General features: G+C 43.2%; 3 protein-coding genes across 3 annotated transcripts in view; all 3 read right to left on the bottom strand.

Annotated features, from left to right (window-relative positions):
• LOC135704222 (cytoplasmic 60S subunit biogenesis factor ZNF622) overlaps positions 1-18,784 on the bottom strand; it is a 530,133-nt gene that overhangs the window by 264,304 nt on the left and 247,045 nt on the right. The window lies entirely within an intron of this gene.
• On the bottom strand, positions 133-507 carry LOC135704257 (histone H2B-like). Its single transcript, XM_065225724.1, has one exon. The coding sequence runs from the start codon at positions 505-507 to the stop codon at positions 133-135; it is 375 nt and encodes a 124-aa protein (XP_065081796.1).
• On the bottom strand, positions 6,727-12,151 carry LOC135704141 (uncharacterized). The gene is made up of 5 exons (XM_065225579.1): positions 12,020-12,151; positions 11,554-11,917; positions 8,827-11,496; positions 8,433-8,612; positions 6,727-8,367 (listed from the first exon to the last, which is right to left on the bottom strand). The coding sequence occupies exons 1-5, from the start codon at positions 12,049-12,051 to the stop codon at positions 6,754-6,756; spliced, it is 4,860 nt and encodes a 1,619-aa protein (XP_065081651.1). The 5' UTR covers positions 12,052-12,151; the 3' UTR covers positions 6,727-6,753.

Raw genomic sequence — 18,784 nt, 5'->3', positions numbered from 1 at the left:
CTTCTTATCGCGAACTTTGCTAACGCTGCTTTCGAACATTTAAAAGTTCAATAAATCATCAAAACCTCTTTCACGTTGGAAACCGTTTTGTGGCCCTGAAAAGGGCCGATTGATTGTTTGGATGGTACGAATTTACTTGGAGCTAGTGTACTTGGTGACGGCCTTGGTTCCTTCAGAGACAGCGTGCTTGGCCAACTCACCCGGCAGCAACAGACGGACAGCAGTTTGGATTACGCGGGAGGTGATCGTCGAGCGTTTGTTGTATTGAGCCAGACGGGACGACTCAGCAGCAATACGTTCGAAGATGTCATTGACGAAGCTGTTCATGATGCTCATGGCCTTCGACGAGACTCCGGTGTCCGGGTGGACCTGCTTCAACACCTTGTAGATGTAGATGGCATAGCTTTCTTTCCTGCGCTGTCTCCTCTTCTTCTTCTCTCCCTTGACGATGACTTTCTGCGCCTTTCCGGACTTCTTGGCGGCCTTTCCACTGGTTTTCGGTGCCATAGTTTAGCTGTTCGCTTCGGTAGAGAATAACTGATAGACGTTTCTTTTTGACTTAAAATGATCTTTATTTCTTGTGTTTGTGTGGTTTACATTTATTGATTTTTCACGGTGAAAAGTTGTCACTTGTCGTCACGGTGAAGTGATTCCCATTTGATTTGTACGGTAATTGCGGCTCTTATTCTGAGTATCACTTGCTTATCACCGTGTAGTGACACCCGTAATAAGGCCCAATGATACACCATTTGGTTTTGGCTTCTGGCAAATCCAAGTATAATGCATGATAACACTGATTCATTTAAAACCATGGTCGCATCACTTATCAAGGTGAATCCTGATCCAACGAACCCAACTTACTATCAAAATCTCCTTTCCTATGTCTTTTGTTGGGGTGCAGAGGTAAACACGGCCCACAAACAACAAAGGTCACTCTAATATTCCGTCCCTATTCCCACCTGATTGCAAGGACGTGGCCGGCGCCGTTATTGATCTACAAAATATAGAGCCACTGAAACTTGTACAATGAGAATGGACGGTCACTCCCAGCCCCATTCAATTGATTCATTGTACAATTTCACTGATTCTGATCAATCACGGAGTAGCAACCATTGATATGTGCAGTCAATCTAAGCTAAGCTAAGCTATATTTTATTTATTTCATGTAATTATTGCAAATAATAGTTATTCAATAATAGAATCCATATATTCGTACTTTGACGCGAAGCGCTGTGGATTATAAGATGCTCGATAACCCTCGAGGGATCGATTTTGCTTACTGAGCAGAAAATCATGGATTTAACCCCAAGCTCTTCCACAGCACAATAAATCGCCACCATCATTTGTATATTTGATATTGAACATTAACCTCGGAAACTATTTGCACATCAAGCGAAAACGTAGTCCTGTATTGTCGCGAAGCGTTATGGTTCTGAGATGCTCGATGACCCTGGAGGGATCGTTTTTGCTTACTGAGCAGAAAATCATGGGTTTCATCCCAAGCCCTCCGTCATGACTCTTAAAATTCATTATCACTAAACAAAGTTAGATGTTCTTTCGATAGCCGGCTATCGAGAGATTAAATAAACAACAAATAAACAATACATACTTTTGGTTGCATCGCCAACTTGAGGTGAATCCTAACCGAATACCCTACCCAACCCTCCAACTCCGTAGCACTTATGAGGGTGTCGCTAAGTCGGTGGCCTCTCGTTAAGTAAGTACTACATCAACATTTCCTTCCCTATCCCTAGTTATGGTAAAGATGGGCGTGGCCGGGAATAGCGACAGTCATGCTTCTGTTACTCTTGTTTAGATTGGAACCAATGTTTACTCCTCAGCATTATTCCTGAAAGTAGTCTAACTGAGATTTTCAGAATAGACGTGAGTGTCGCTAGTATCCAATCTACGAAGTATATCATAACAACGCTAACGCTAACGCTAACATTTATGATTTTTTCAAGTGACACAGATGCGTCTTTTCAACTTTAGTTCACTTGAGATTTTAATTATTATTTACAGTTACTAGTCCTATCAGGCCTATTTTAAAGTATGACCACCTTGGTGGGATTGGTTTGATTTGAATTGGAAAAAAGGAGACTACTTATAACTACTATTTACAACTACAACTAACCTACAACTACTATATACACCTAACCTACTATATACAAATTGCTTATCAAAGCATGTTCTGATAAATTACATTTTTCAGCAAATGTAGTCTTAATTTCGTTAATTCTTGAATCTATTTTGGCAATGCCTGCCTCTTCGTGTAAATTTGCTATTCTAGTGTCGAAAGGACGATCAAGTACCATCCTCAGCACTCTATTCTGAGCTACCTGAATTTTGTTCCTGTGAGTTTGCACATGATTCCCACACCGGAGTTGCGTAGAGGATCGCAGGTACTATAATTTGTTTGTAGACGGCCAGTTTGTTCACCCTTGTGAGGTGGGATCTGCGGCAAATCAGCGGATACAGACACCTAACCAAGACAGAACACTTGACTACTGTTTTCTCTACATGCGAACGGAAGAGGAGTTTTTCATCGAACAACATTTCGAGATAGGTGACTTCGGCAGACCACTCAACCCTTGTGCCATCCATGATTACAGTACAAGATGGAGCCGGTTTCAGTTTCGGCGATTGCCGATGGAGGAACATGATCGCTTGTGTTTAGGTGGCATTGATTTTGATTTTCCACGTGGTGGCATAATCAGCAAAGGCGTTAAGGCATCGTTGAAGTTTGTTCGTTATTTCGCGAGGCATCCATCCTTTGACGGCTATTGCGGTATCATCAGAGTGCAAAACTTGATTCCCTTTCTGACGATAACCGCTACACCACCTCCCTGGAGCTGGTGCGATCAAGCCGGATAATGTTGTGGTCAGGCAACCAGAAGCTGTCACCGGACTTTAGGTGGGTTTCTGTTAGAAGAACCACGTCGATGCTATGCTTGCGGAGGAAGTCGGCAAGCTCAATCTGTTTAGCTCTTACAGACCAAGCGTTCCAGGTAGCGATGGTTAGCGGTTTAGACACCATATTGGATGATGAACTTACCGAGCACTTGGATCTGTTCGGGCTTATTGCGGCACTTACGTAGAGCACCGGTAATGTTGATAAAAATCTCCATTAGTTCATCTGCTGAGAACAGATCGGGATTATTTGTTTGAGCTGTTGGTTGCCTCCAGAATCCAGGGGGGATGGAGAGCTTTGTCCAGCAGAAGATCCAGACGTTTCTTGAGGGGGCGCGGATCGCACCCTGGGATTCGCTTGTTCATGAAGAGGCGGAAAGTCCTCCGTCCTGAAAGCTGGGGCCTTATCCTTCCTTCGTGCTGGTTGATTGTTGGTGGACGCTTGATTTCGGATGCGCTTGAAATCCTCGCGTTTAGGGCACTGCTTGTTGGATCCTTGGTGAGCACCACCACAGTTGGCGCATTTGGACGCAACAGCTTCATCCGCAGCACATTCGGAGGTGGCATGGTCTTGAGCGCAATTTCCGCAGCGTGGCTTAATGTTGCAGTTGAGGGTACCGTGTCCGAAATTCAGACACCGCTGGCACTGAGTCACATCGCGATGGCCGCCACGGTATGGCCATAGAGGTAACTCTAAGACCACTGGGTCCCGAAGAAAATCATTATTATTTTTGGCTCACTCAGTACCAGAACAACGGTCCCAAGCAGACCCAAGCTATTTCACTCACCCCTGCATGTTCTGCATGAATCCACACACCCCTGATGTTATCTGTCAAACTTTCATAGCGAATCAAAACAAACATAGTGTAGTAATAGAATTTCAACTAGAATAGGGTACGTTAATCGTTTGCTTGGGACCAATAGGCTACTAAAGTGGTGAGCCAATTTAAAATCGTTAGTTTCGTATTGATTGTTGGTATGGCTCCCAGCGAACGATGATGGAATTGATGGACCGGATGGCTTTCAGTGCATTGAGCGTCACCGTTCCCTTCTGGAAGTGTACCAGAAAAAGGCTATCCGGGTACGCTTTCACATTCTCGTCTCTTCTTGTCATTCGGTACACGGCACTTGGGGCCAGCTTGTACCTGTCCCTGATTTAATGTTCGATAAACTTCGGGTCGAAATTTGGTAGGCCCCTGATGACGACCTTGAACGGTTTTTCACCGGGGATGTCGTGGGTGAAGAATTCCACCTTGGAAGTCCTCAGGTGGGCGATGACCAAGTCATACTCCGCTTTGGTACGGAGCACCACCTTGGTGCCGACTCTGCCCAATTTGAATTCGGCTTTGACGCCCAGCGACGCCAGATCCGCGATGAGCTCGTTGAGATGGGCATTTTTCACTACCAGCGGAGGTAGCTTCACTCTTGCCGCGCTCATGTCAGCAGCATTTTCTTTATCGGCAGCGTCACAGAAATCTCCGTTCGTCGCAGAGGTATCGTCTCGACCAATCGTGCCATCAGACTGGCCTCGGTTCTTCTTCCTTTTCTTGCTGCGTTTTTCCAACACAGCCGGCTGGATATTCCCATCCATGGGGAGAACAGCAAACCTGTTCGAGGTAGGCACACCGGAGCTTCCTTCACCGGAGTTCTGGACCTTCGCCGGGCTTCGCGACCGATGCTTCCCCATTACGAGGCACACACACACGCACGACAAACCGCGAAAGAGAGAGCGTGAACAATATCGCCACGAACTTTTCAAACAACTCGAGAGAGCAAGCTAACACCGAACTGAACTGCTTGACGATCAAGCAGAGAATGCCTTTCCACTGGTTTTCGGTGCCATAGTTTAGCTGTTCGCTTCGGTAGAGAATAACTGATAGACGTTTCGACGGTGGTGTCTCGTTTTGTGCCCGTAGCATAAGAAGCGAAACTCCTCCCCTTTTTAGTATTTTGCTTCCCACTGTATGTATTGTACCCTCTCTCTATTAATAATGTGCTACTCGACGCAGGTATAAGTATACCCTCGATGAGTGAAATAAACCGACCTATCTGGTCGGTCTGTTCGCCATTCACGCCAAGCGTGTCACAATTATGCCAAAGGACATTCAGCTGGCTCTTCGTATTTGTGGTGAACGCTCTTAATTTTTCCGTCGAAATCTATCAAAACCGGCCCTTTTCAGAGCCACTAAAAGATTCCACAAGAGAGTTGGGAAGGACATTTCTGCTGCTTACAACTGATCGCATCACAGTGAATCCTGATCTAAAAATTGCAACCAGCAAGTGCCCTAGAACCAAAAGCGATGCGATGCTATGACGATGACTGTAAGGGGCTTAGAAGCAGAAGGGTGAAAGCCAATTCGCTTTTTCGATTTCCTCTTTTGTGATGACTATAGCTCCCTATTTCGCACTATTTCTGCTATGCTCTTCTATCATCCACAACAATAATCGTTTCAATGAATGTGTTTGCCGTCGAGTTAACGTTATCTGACCGTGCACTTCGTAGTTGCTCCTCCGTGAATGATCACAACTAATCCACTTGCACAGAGAACTACATAGATGGGTGCATGGGATAAGCTTTCCATCTTCAATGTACAAGCACATTAATTCATTCTATAGATCAATTCACAGCGCCGGCCACGTCCTCCCGGTCTTTTGGGGAGGCAAGGATGATTAGTTCGACGTCCGGTTGTTACTAGAGACCGAGAATACCTCTACAGCTCCACGGCTATCTCGGGAAGGATAGTAGTGTAAGCGAGGTAGGTTATTTTTAGATTAGGATTCACTGTGGTAAGTGATGCGAGCGGTTAAAGCAGAATTTGTTGTTTATTTAAATCTAGTGGGGATAGAAAAAGCCAAAGTGAAAAAATTGCACGGGGGGGGGGGGTGGTATTGAACTCCCTACCTTCTGCTCAGTAAGCAGAAACGGTAACCACTGAACTACAGAACCTCGTCGTAATGCTATATCGACATGTTTCGTCTACTTACTACTCTCTGACGACTGTGCTGGGGAAGAAGCATATGCATGTACGTAATTGGTGGATTTGTTAATTATTTCGACGCTTTTGGACAATGCTTGACATGAAAGTTTGACAGATGAAATGAGGGCTTAGTGGATTTTCCTATGTTTCGAGTGGTGAATCGATTAGCTTGGGATCGAAGATAGTACCAGAGCTGAGCCAAAAAGTTGAGCTCATTTCTTCGGGACCTTCTGGTCTTAGAGTTACCACTATGGTATTCCCAACATCGGTGGGAAGAGTAGCGTACCTATTCAAAATAGGTATACTCAAGCTACCCTCACCGCTGTTTTTCTTCTCCGTTTTTTCGTTCAAATCGGAAAGGGTCGAGACAAAATCGTCATTTTTTGTGCGTTTTAGCTGGAAATCATCCATAACAAACAGTTATGCAAAGTTTCATGCAAATCGGAGAAGGTCGAGTCAAAAATCCCTTTATTTTTTGCTATTTGGCCTAGAACTGCGGTAAGCTTCAAATTGACCCCACCATCAGAGTAGGAGTCCGAAATACCACCGAAATAAAACGGACTGAATCACACCGTCGGAGAATTAATTAGGTTTTAGAAACTCTCTTAGTCTAGGGTTGAACTAACTCTATAACTGAGACTTCGATGGATTCTTCATTCAGGTCGACTAAACACGCTGTACAAAAATATTAATTTTATGGAACTGTCCCTATTATTGATGTAAATCAACAATAATCGTGGAATATCGTTATCAGAATAGAAATTAAAATTAAAAAAAAATCATAAAATTCGTTAATTAACCTAGGCAAAATTCTTCATAAATATGACGATAAAAAAAAACATACAAATTTCGTCCAGCTGGTCCATCACTCTCCCTTTCGTCCTCTTACCTTCTTCCTTGTTGTTTTTGGCGCGGGTACCTCACTCGTTTCCGGAGTAACCTCCGTCGTCGTCGATGTTTTACTACTGCTACTGGCCGCCGTCCTACACCCTCGTGGGCGCCCTCTAGTTCTCTTGACGACTTCCACTATCCCACCACCTCCGCCAGACGAACCCACCCCACGCACAATGCACGGCGATTGATCCGGTGTCGTTATGTCGATCACTGCCGATGTATCGAATTGCAACCGCGTCTTGGCGATAAGCTTGGTCCTTGTGCTGGCAACCTTACGGTTGGAATACTTTTTCAACGAAAGACACCCATTGCTTGTGTCAACCGAATGGTTCTGTGCTAGGCTGGTATTTACGATATCCGGTTCCGAATCGTCCAGGATGATCACGCTGGAATCCTTGGCGACGCGTTTCGAGGCATCCTCGGTTAGCGATTGCATTAGCACATCCCGAAAGGAACTGTTGAAAGAATGGTTCTGGACCATTTCCGGAGATCCGGATTCTCCGTCGGGCAGTTTTGGAAAGGCGGAAGTAATTTTTGGCCGCTTGCTAGCGGTCGTACGACCTTTGTTTCCGTATGAAACGATTTTCGAGACGGGGGTACTGCATTTAGCTAGAATGTCTTTGAATGATTCATTGGAAGAGGACGTTTTGAGCGAAGGACTCAAGGGGATTCGCTTCTTGCGTGTGGATTTCGGGGCTGCCGGTGTTTCACCCTCTGCCTTCTTCCGCCGGCCTCGCTTTTTTGGGGAGTCTTCCGAGCTTGTTTCCTGGGTGAAAAGTTTCTTCTTTCCCTGCGGGACGGCAGGTTTCTCCGGTGTGTCTACGAAAACGTTGACCGTTTTGGGTTTCCTCTCCGAGGCGCAGGATAATCCCGACATGGCACTTATCAACTCCGATTCCTTGGAGTAATCTTTGGCTAGGGTAGTTTTCAATCGCTTTCGAGCAACCTGTTTCAGCAAATCGTCCGCCCGGCTAGCCGTCTTGGGAATGAGTCTGGTCGTTCCCACTTTCGGCGTGAATGAACAAATCCTACCGAGTTCCACCGATGGCAACGCATGGACCCGAGGATTTTCCCTAACAAAATCCTCGAAGTTGGAAAACTTACTTTCGACCTTGCCAGGCTCATTGAACGATCGCAAATCTTCCAGCGTTTCTAGGTTCATCTGCACTTCCTCGATGAGACCCAAATCTACATGAGGAACATCCTTCAGTATTTCCAGACTTTTATCATACTCTCGGCGGGCCTGCTCCGGTTGTCCTATCTTGGTTAGAAAGTGCCCATAGCACAAGAAGGCCCGCGCGACAAGCGCTGTAAATTCATCTCTCTGTCCAATAAGACAGGAATCTTGGAAGTCCTTCTTCCGGAGGCGCCAGTGTTCGGCCAAGGTTTCGTAAATCTCTTGACAGCGGCTTGATTGACCTTTGATGAAAGCCAACCGGGCGTAGCTAACCGCTACCAATAGGGCTTGACATTTGTACTGAGGATAACGGCAGAACTGGCAGCTGCATCCGGTGTGATGTTCGATCAGGTACTGGTGGCAGTCGACCGCTTGATCGGGGAATAGCCGAGGGGAAGGACTGCGCTTCTGTGAACGAAAAGTTTACGTGAATGGTGAAGAATTGGAGGGGCTAGAATGGTTCGTAATCTTACGGTCGGAGATTTAACGTATTTCACGGCCTTTCGAGTTGGATCCTGGGAGTTGGGATCGTCCGACAGGGAGATGAGCGGGACCTCCAGCGTCATAGTTGGGGTTGATTCTTTCGGGAGATTTTTGCCATCCTTTTCCAGTGGGCGGAACATCAACAGACGATCTAGGTAGGTGAGTAGCATCTGCAAATATAAGAATGTGATGGAATGTAAATAATTTTACTGTGTAATAACGATGACACGTTTTCGATTACAATCATGTGACACATCTGCTCTCTTAAATTGTTTTTGGTAGGCTCAATGCCTTACAAAGCTCTACGGATCCGATCAAGGTTAAAAGTTCATGACCGGTTACTCCGGGGGAAAAACCACCACAATTCCGACGGTAAATACTCACCCGACACTTGTCCTCCTTCTCGCTGTCGGCACTCATCGCCGCGTATAGCGTCATCAGCTGCATCGCCCTCAGGCCGGCACCGCGCCGTAGCACAAATCTCATCAGCTGTTCGACGTGGGCCTCCAACCGATCGGTGTCGTACCGGAGCGTCAGGAAGTGCAACGTTTCGACCGTCATCTCCAGGGTGCTGGTGGACACGATGAATCCGTGTTCGGCCGGCAGTTTTTGCATTTCGTTGTAGTGGGCCAGCATCAGACGGATAAAATTTCGCGGGGACATCCCCCGCGGCGTTGGGAGGTTGTAGATGGTGACCAGTCGGAACAGGGTGTGGTAGATGCGGCCACGGGCGATGGAGGTGATGGGACAGGATGGTGGGCACTTATCCAGCAAACTGGTTAGGTTTTGAAGGTGAACGATGGAGTTTGTTAGGTTTTGGCGTGATGCTTCATACTGCGAAAGGGACAGGTACAGATTGAGAAAGTGGTACTTTCGAGATTCGGGGATTGCGGAGAAGTTTTTCTGGTGAGTGTTCATAATTTCAGTTGCTTTTTCAACGAGAGCTTGGAGCGTGGGGACCCAGGGTTTATTGTAGTGGCGGTTGCTGAGTAGGTGGTTGTAAATTTGGTGATTTTCAATGATGAATCCGAGGGAGCAGCAGAGTTCTAGGATTCGATCCGGTTTTCGGCATACCAGTAGGTAGTTGAGCAGTTGAGTTTCAACGGCCCGTTGAGGATAGTAGTTGATTACGAAGAAGCGGCAGGTGTTGTCCAACATGGATGATATCTGGTTGAGGGAATAGATCAGACCGAAGTGCTGGAAGGAGGATTCCGCCAGGACGGAAACCATTTCCCGGAAGTTTGTGTAGGTGTCTTCGAGCTGTGTCAACAAGATCAGTTCATGCTCCATGGTGTTCTCTTTGAGCACATTGTTGATCTGGTCGTTTTTTATGGTCTCCCGGTTCAGTTGGGCTTCTTTTAGCTTGTTAATGGTGGCCTTGGAAGTCGCACTGAAAGCGTAGTAGCTCAAAAGACCCAGGGCTCCGTGTCGTCGCACCTTGTCTGCAGGATTCTTGGGGCGTGTATGGAGAATTTTCGTTTTCAACACTTCCACGTCTGATTGGGAAAGTTGGGGAAATCCACCGTCCTGCAGGAGATAGATTACCATCCCAAGACGCAGGGGGTCAGCCTTTAGGTCCTGAAGCAGCTGGAAATACTGAAGGACATTTGAATTCTTATAACGCGACGCCAAGTTAATTTCTACCAGTAAAATCGAAGCTTTCTCCTGTCGAGTCAAGGTCGGATCGATCGGGAATCCAAATCTATCCATTTCGGGGCGTTCGATCAGCTCGACGATGTTCAGATCGCGAATTGGTTCGTTATTGGTGCTTAGTTGAAAGTTCACAATCGCATAAATTGTTTCGTCCACGTCTTTGGAGTCGTCAGCACCATCTCGAAGCGCTGCCAATAGTTTTACCAATTTAATATCAATTGCAGCCGAGCAGACTCCGGCATCCTTTAGGCAGTTCTCCACCAGTCTTATCAAATAACTATCCGTTAGAAAATCGAATCCGTATTTGTACTTGAAGTCGACGACCAACCGAGCAAGGTCCAGCATTTCCTTTCCGGGGACTAGCTGCACAGCAACCCGTATCCAATTGACCAAAAATCGCAACCCGGAGTCCAGGAGCGATTGCTTCTTTTCGCATCCCAAATCGTCCAGCGTTAGCATTTTATGCCTCAGAAATCCATTGACCAATCCGACCAGTTCTGGACTGATTTCCTGTCCGGCCTTGGACATGGTCATCGCCAAGTTTATAACCATCGTTGAAATGTAATCCACAAAATGCCGACTGGAGCTTCCACAGCGGGAGCAAATCTGGGCATGATTCCTGGGGCAGTATTTACTGAATTTGACCAACGATTTACACAATTCAATGATCGGCTCGGCTAACTCCGAAGCCTGCTGCTTAATTTGATCCAAATGTATCCGCAGTTGAAGTGTGATGAATATAACGATTTCTACCAAAAGCTGATCCGGAGGGGATTTCCCACTGAGGATTTTCAATTTCTCTGATAGGGATTCCAGCGTTTTCATATCCAGAACTGAGCTGTTTTGAAAGTTGAGATACTTCCTCAAAATCCAAACGGAACTTGCCGTTGGCTCGGATTCTATTCTTTCGAAAATACTAAGAATCTCCACGAATTGTATGTACTGCTTGGAAGCCTCACCCAAGCTGAGAATTATTTCCAAATAAGGCAAACTCTTGTGGAACAATTCTGCCATTTCCATCTCGCTAAACTTCGTCTTCGTTCCGAAGACGTCTATCACTGATGCGAAAAATTTCGCTGCCCGCTTCTGATCCACACTGAATAGCCGATACAGCAACGCCGTTGAATTATCGAACACATCGTTGTAGATCCCTACTGCTTTCGCCCGGATCGCCAACTCGTCAGACTCGGACCAATGCCGCAACAATCGAATTGTGGTGGAGCAGATCACATCCAATCCAGACAAGATCAACTTTTGCTGATCCGTTTGCTTCTTGGTATGTGCATCGTATATCGCCTTGAGCACCACCCGGCTCACCCTTAGCAATAGCTCCGTGTGCTCTTCCGCCCAATGGCAATCTTCCAGCAAGCAAGCGCATTGCACTAATATGTGTCGTTTATCCTGAAAAAGTAAAATTTATTACACAGAATCCTTCTAAACAAAATCAACTAATCTTACCACCGTACCACTGAACTTCACCACCAAATTATAAATTCTAAGAACAAAGTGGCATCGAATTCCATCCACCGCCTCGCGACACACTCCAATCAGGTACCTCAGTGCTTCCAGCAATGCCTGCAAATGCAGTTCGTCCTCCTTCCTATCACCATCCTCCAACTCCCCGAAGACCGTCAACAGATCTTTGAACGCATAAACCGCTCCTTTTTCCCGATCCGTTTGTTTCGGTATGCCTTCGATTAGATCCCGTAACTTCCGGAGGCTTTCCACGGCACTACCCTTTTCCGCGAAGCTCTTCTGTATCAGTTCCAGTTGGGCCGAGAAAGACATCCTCGGTTTCGTCCGGCTACCTTTGCCGTTACCGCTACCGATGTAAACAAAACGGAGGTAAATTCAAAAAACAACGTCCAGCACGGATTGGATTGGAGGTTATGTTATGTTCTCGGGGAAACGATAATCTTCTTACGGATTTGAGTTTTCACTTCCGGATGAAAACATTCCTACCAACAGGAAGCACCGGAACACAAAAGGCACGATTTTGAATGCTTGTAAGCCAGAATAATCACTATTTATAACGAATTTCACTGCTGGTGTTATATTTTTCAGTTGGCTTTAATACCAGTTTTTGTTTTCCTATGTCGTTCCAGTTTCGGTGTGTTCCAATATTGCGGTTTCTTGTCGGGGGGTCGAACAATGCTGGTCGATTGAACACGCATTAGAAAATAGAGAACGTGCTCCAATCAATAAAATACCACCGACAAACCGACTTGAAACTAAAATTTAACTTCTGCACGGAAATCTCAGTTTTTATCTAGAAAAAAAATTCTGCAATGGATCAAACACGAACCAATTCATGTAATTTGAACACGTGTTCACCCGTAAAAAACCATAGAGGTACAATTAAATGTATAGCAAAGCGGGACCCACAATACTGCGTCACCGTCAGCGTTGGCGAAGGGGTTCGTCCGTCAAATGACAGATGTAACGCATATCAAGTTGCTTTTTGCTTTTTCACTGACATCTCTACACGGAAATTAATGGTGCAGTAGAACCTACCATATTGTTGGTCTACACGAAATAAAAATCAATTATTTAATTCATGTGTTTCACTTATACATTTTTGCCAAAGCATCAGCCTTATACCAACAATCAATACGAAACTAACGATTTTAAATTGGCTCACCACTTTAGTAGCCTATTGGTCCCAAGTAAACGATTAACGTACCCTATTCTAGTTGAAATTCTATTACTACACTATGTTTGTTTTGATTCGCTATGAAAGTTTGACAGATAACATCAGGGGTGTGTGGATTCATGCAGAACATGCAGGGGTGAGTGAAATAGCTTGGGACTGCTTGGGACCGTTGTTCTGGTACTGAGTGAGCCAAAAATAATAATGATTTTCTTCGGGACCCAGTGGTCTTAGAGTTACCTCTATGCTTATACCCCGTTCACATTACAGCGTATATCACGTGATATACGCTGTCTTGCAATGAGCACTCATACATCTAGTTTTCACTGGAAATCCTATGTATGAGTGCTCATTGCAAGACAGCCTATATTACGTGATATAGGTTGTAATGTGAACGGGGTATTATACATTCCATAAGACAAACCACTTATCAGTGCTAACATTTGAAAACGGCGCAAAAGCCATTTGTAAACAAATGGTTTGTGGGCCCTTTACTCGCTACCCGAAGAACGCCCACGCAAACCAACAGCATAGTCAGGAAGGGGAAAATTTCCCCTACCCGATGTTGCTGTTGTGTCGCGTGGGTGTACTTCAAGTAGTGAGTAAAGGGCCCACAAACCATTTGTTTGCAAATGACTTTTGTGCCGTTTTCAAATGTTAGCACTGATATGTCCTATTAGAATGCATAAAAGGTATGTGTGACCGCTTATACATTTCATTTGACACATGATCTTTATTAACTTTTTGCAAGGCGTCTGCTTATTAGTTGACTTATACAATTTATGAATAATCAGCAATGGAAATTTACCAAAAGGTATAAGGTGTAGATTAAACGCAGGCACCTACACAGAAAAACAAGTTGCTGAATATTACATCCAAACTGCTGCAACCAGGTCAATCCATCGGTTGTGTAATATAACGTTGCACGATGTACATCAATTTTGCGAACAAAATTACATCCATTGATGTAATATTGTACCTGCTTTTTGCTATTACATCATTATTTCATACATCAGCTTGAATTACATTGATCGATATTACATTTTTTTTTTGCTGTGTAGGTTTTTTGCAGGCTACATCATGGGTTCACAACGAGCACAAGTGTAGTCAAAAATACTATGCAGTAAACATTCAGATTATTCCTTTCTACATGCGCGTGTATTGCTGGCCCAACTTCATTCTATGCGCACGAGTATTGATGGTGCGGAAGTGAGGTTAACAATAACAAACTTTTTTTTTGCTTAGAGCAAAAATTAGGATGACACATTTTGCACTTGAAAATGGGATTACGCAAGTGTACGTGTTATAAACGACAGAAAGGTCAATTGTATTTCCAACCGTGAATGATCTCATTTTTACTACGGGTTTTTTCATTGGATTACCCTAATAAAAATAACCATAAAAGAGAGCTTAACCAACAATCAATACGAAACTAACGATTTTAAATTGGCTCACTACTTGACTAGCCTATTGGTCCCAAGCAAACGGTTAACGTATCCCATTCTAGTCGAAATTCTAGTACTACGCAATGTTTGTTTTGATTCGCTATGAAAGTTTGACAGATAACATGAGGGGTTCGTGGATTTTCCTATGTTTCGAGGGGTGCATCGAATAGCTTGGGACCGAAGAGAGTACCAGAGCTGAGCCAAAAAGTTGAGCACGTTATTTCGGGACCTTCTAGTCTTAGAGTTACCTCTATGGCTTAACGACGTGTTCGGGGTATCATCCAAACCATTTGTGGGATAGTTTACCCATCCGGGATACAGTTCGTTTATGGTATTTGTTTATTAGGGTATACCCCATTCACATTACAGCGTATATCACGTGATATACGCTATCTTGCAATGAGCACTCATACATCTAGTTTTCACTGGAAATCCTATGTATGAGTACTCATTGCAAGACAGCCTATATTACGTGATATAGGCTGTAATGTGAACGGGGTATTAGCAACAATCAATACGAAACTAACGATTTTAAATTGGCTCACTACTTGACTAGCCTATTGGTCCCAAGCAAATCGATTACGTACTCCATTCTAGTCAAAATTCTAGTACTACACAATGTTTGTTTTGATTCGCTATGAAATTTTGACAGGTAAAATGAGGGGTTAGTGGATTTTCCTATCTTTCGAGGGGTGAATCGATTAGCTTGGGACCGAAGATAGTACCAGAGCTGAGCCAAAAAGTTGAGCACGTTATTTCGGGACCTTCTAGTCTTAGAGTTACCTCTATGCTACTACTGGATTGTACTAGCATTTTCACCAAATGTATTAGAATGTTTTGGTTCTATCTCTTTCACTCTACTTAAAACTGAAATGCATAAAAAAATGACAAAATGATACACTCTTTGCACACTGTCAAAAAATCATTGTACACAAAATCAACTTTGTTCAAATCAAAACAAAAAAACTAACCCATCTGGTGGATGATGGCACAAGCTTCCAAGAAAATTCTATTACAGTGAACCACATTATTTTAATGGATTTCTTCGCCAGTTAGTCGTCTGTCACTTCGTTTGTGGTATTAGGTACACAGCAAAACAAAATGTAATATCGATCAATGTAATTCAAGCTGATGTATGAAATAATGATGTAATAGCAAAAAGCAGATACAATATTACATCAATGGATGTAATTTTGTTCGCAAAATCGATGTACATCGTACAACGTTATTTTACACAACCGATGGATTGACCTGGTTGCAGCAGTTTGGATGTAATATTCAACAACTTTTTTTTCTGTGTAGATTCCACTATAAAATAATTGTTGATTCTAATATGCTCTATGAGGTTTTACTCGAGGTTTTACCAACAATCAATCTCGCAATCAATACGAAACTAACGATTTTAAATTGGCTCACCACTTTAGTAGCCTATTGGTCCCAAGCAAACGATTAACGTACCCTATTCTAGTTGAAATTCTATTACTACACTATGTTTGTTTTGATTCGCTATGAAAGTTTGACAGATAACATCAGGGGTGTGTGGATTCATGCAGAACATGCAGGGGTGAGTGAAATAGCTTGGGACTGCTTGGGACCGTTGTTCTGGTACTGAGTGAGCCAAAAATAATAATGATTTTCTTCGGGACCCAGTGGTCTTAGAGTTACCTCTATGGTTTTACCATAGAGGTAACTCTAAGACCAGTAGGTCCCGAAGAAACGTGCTCAACTTTTTGGCTCAGCTCTGGTACTATCTTCGGTCACAAGCTAATCGATTCACCCTTCGAAACATAGGAAAATCCACGAACCCCTCATGTTATCTGTCAAACTTTCATAGCGAATCAAAACAAACATTGCGTAGTACTAGAATTTCGACTAGAATGGGATACGTTAACCGTTTGCTTGGGACCAATAGGCTAGTCAAGTAGTGAGCCAATTTAAAATCGTTAGTTTCGTATTGATTGTTGATACTACGGTTCTCGTTAGTCTGAAGCTAAGAAGTGCGTAGGTGCGAAGCGAACTTTTCTGATGCTCGTATACGTATTTCACCCTGCTTGGACTATATTATTTCAGACACCCCTCACCGTAACACTCGCACTAATTTATATATACCATTCTAGATTACATCCACGTTGCTTCGCTGGCTGCTTCCCGCCTAGCTTCCCGCATAGAGCATGTCCTCAGCAAAGTCTTTAGTTCGCTGAGTTTGTGCTTCCGTCCTGGACCTCAATAGACATGGATGATGCAATTCAAAATCTGACTGCTGCTATACGACGTCTATCTAACCATAAAACATTTAATAATTATCATGTTAACTTCGAAAAAATACAATATAAAAACATAAATATATTTTTAGAACTTTAAATTGAAACACAAAAATAGGAATTTGATTATAAATAGAATTTAAAATGAAAAATTTGGTTGCTATGATTGAAAATTCCGGTATTCAAACTGAAAATATTATTTTTTTTAAATCAAAATGGTACATATAATTTTAACTGTAAGGAACTTTCATGTTAAAAGCTTGTTTCGGAACAAAAATAATCCGCTTTTAATTTCAACACTGTGATGCTTTTGATTTGACAGTAGTTCAATTCATTCTGAAAGTTTAAACTTTTAAAAGTAGTGAGTAAACTACTTTTGATTTGACAGTTGGCTGACTTTTATTTTGAAAGCTAACCGCTTTCTACCAAAAAGAACCAACGCAAACTTTTAATTCTACCATCGATTTGTTTAAAAATTCAACAACGATTATTTTGTGTGTGGGTAAACTAGAAGTTGAAATAAGAAATGAACCCCGTTAATAAAGATGAAATGTTGTTCAGATTAGCAGAAGTACACAGTACAATGTGCAGTCTTCATCAATGTCATCCCACTCACCTTTCCTGATTAATTTATCCATCGGAGGTAATTGAAATCATCATCTACGTGGTCTATTTTGTTTTCTATACAGCCGAGATTCACTGGATCGGCCGTGGTAGCCCAACGAGCAATGCGGATCGTTAGTTTGGGTCAACTTAAAGAAGGCTAAAATGTATTGGGGAGTACGCGCATCCTTTGTTGTGGTTGAGAAGATTAAAAAAAAACCTCTTCGGATTGAAGTAAGTTTTTTTTTTCCTTGATTTGTTTTCCGTCGATCTTGTTTTCCATGCTGAGCACCAATGCTACCGACGTCAGGGAGGCAGCTCTCACACCTGGACCCTACATATCGACCCATCAACTCATGAACCGGGGACCAACGGCTTTACTTCCATTAGAGGTAACTCTAAGACCAGAAGGTCCCGAAATAACGTGCTCAACTTTTTGGCTCAGCTCTGGTACTCTCTTCGGTCCCAAGCTAATCGATTCACCCCTCGAAACATAGGAAAAACCAATAACCCCTCATTTTATCTGTGAAACTTTCATAGCGAATCAAAACAAACATTGTGTAGAACTAGAATTTCGACTAGAATGGGATACGTTAATCGATTTGCTTGGGACCAATAGGCTAGTCAAGCAGTGAGCCAATTTAAAATCGTTAGTTTCGTATTGATTGTTGGTATTACCAAGGATCTTACGGATTTTTATGTGTGATGAGTTTACCTATAAATCAGTGCAGAACTGAGAACAATCGTAAAATAAGATCACTCCCAGTGGAAATTCGCAAAGGAACCATAAAATATGCGTTAACTTGAGTTGTAAAAATCGGCATTTTGATGTAAACAAACTGTTTGGTTAACGTTTACTCTCATAATTGCCTAGCGCACTCGGTGCACGGATAGTAATCTCCTTATACCTTTTGGCAAATTTCCATTGCTGATCATAAATTGTATAAGTCATCTAATAAGCAGACGCCTTGCAAAAAGTTAATAAAGATCATGTGTCAAATGAAATGTATAAGCGGTCACACATACCTTTTATCGCCTTTTATGCATTCTAATAGGACATATGTGGTTTGTCTTATGGAATGTATAAAGCTGATGCTTTAGCAAAAATGTATAAGTGAAACACATGAATTAAATAATTGATTTTCGTTTCGTGTGCATCAAATGAGCCTATTTTACTGATGGGAGTCTAACCTGAGGGCCAAATGCGCGGAATACTGCTTCAAATCTATCCAGCTTTCCATGCTCGGTAATGGCGGCCTGTTTGTATGAATAAATGTATCCTTTACTGTGCTTTTTGACACTAACTGGAGGGCGTATGTTGTTCCATTTTCTTCTGTTCCTGGGAGAGGGAAAGGGAAGGGGTTGAAATTCGAACATCCAGATAGTGTCGAAAAGCACAGTGAAGGATACATTTATTCATACAAACAGGCCGCCATTACCGAGCATGGAAAGCTGGATAGATTTATACACGGTAAGAAAAAAGTACCCAACGGAAAGTTTACTTTTACCTATTTTTGACTAGTTTGTCTCCTTTTCTCCTTCTAATGTTGTCAAAAACGGAGGAGCAAAACCACGCAACATGGGTAGTAAAGTGTGGGAACCCAACGTTGAGTATAATCATATTTACCTACTGTTGGGTACAACTAACATACTTTTGGTTAAAAAACCAGTGGAAAATTCCATACGAACTGCACATACACGGTAACCAGTGTAAACACATTAATGTGTAA

Source organism: Ochlerotatus camptorhynchus, unplaced genomic scaffold (genome assembly GCF_037179485.1).
Source record: "Ochlerotatus camptorhynchus isolate MF236.1 unplaced genomic scaffold, CSIRO-AGI_Acam_v1.1 ptg000232l, whole genome shotgun sequence".
NCBI lineage: Eukaryota > Metazoa > Arthropoda > Insecta > Diptera > Culicidae > Ochlerotatus > Ochlerotatus camptorhynchus.
This window is presented reverse-complemented; position numbering and strand designations above follow the sequence as displayed.

What these genes read in the sequence shown, in the direction of transcription:
- LOC135704257 (XM_065225724.1), bottom strand. Translation starts at nt 507, where the DNA reads ATGGCACCGAAAACCAGTGGAAAGGCCGCCAAGAAGTCCGGAAAGGCG.
- LOC135704141 (XM_065225579.1), bottom strand. Translation starts at nt 12,051, where the DNA reads ATGTTTTCATCCGGAAGTGAAAACTCAAATCC. An exon ending in GGAAGTGAAAACTCAAATCC is followed by an intron (nt 11,918 to 12,019) that starts GTAAGAAGATTA and finishes TTACATCGGTAG; the next exon opens with CGGTAACGGCAAAGGTAGCC. An exon ending in AATACGTTAAATCTCCGACC is followed by an intron (nt 8,368 to 8,432) that starts GTAAGATTACGA and finishes TTTCGTTCACAG; the next exon opens with AAGCGCAGTCCTTCCCCTCG.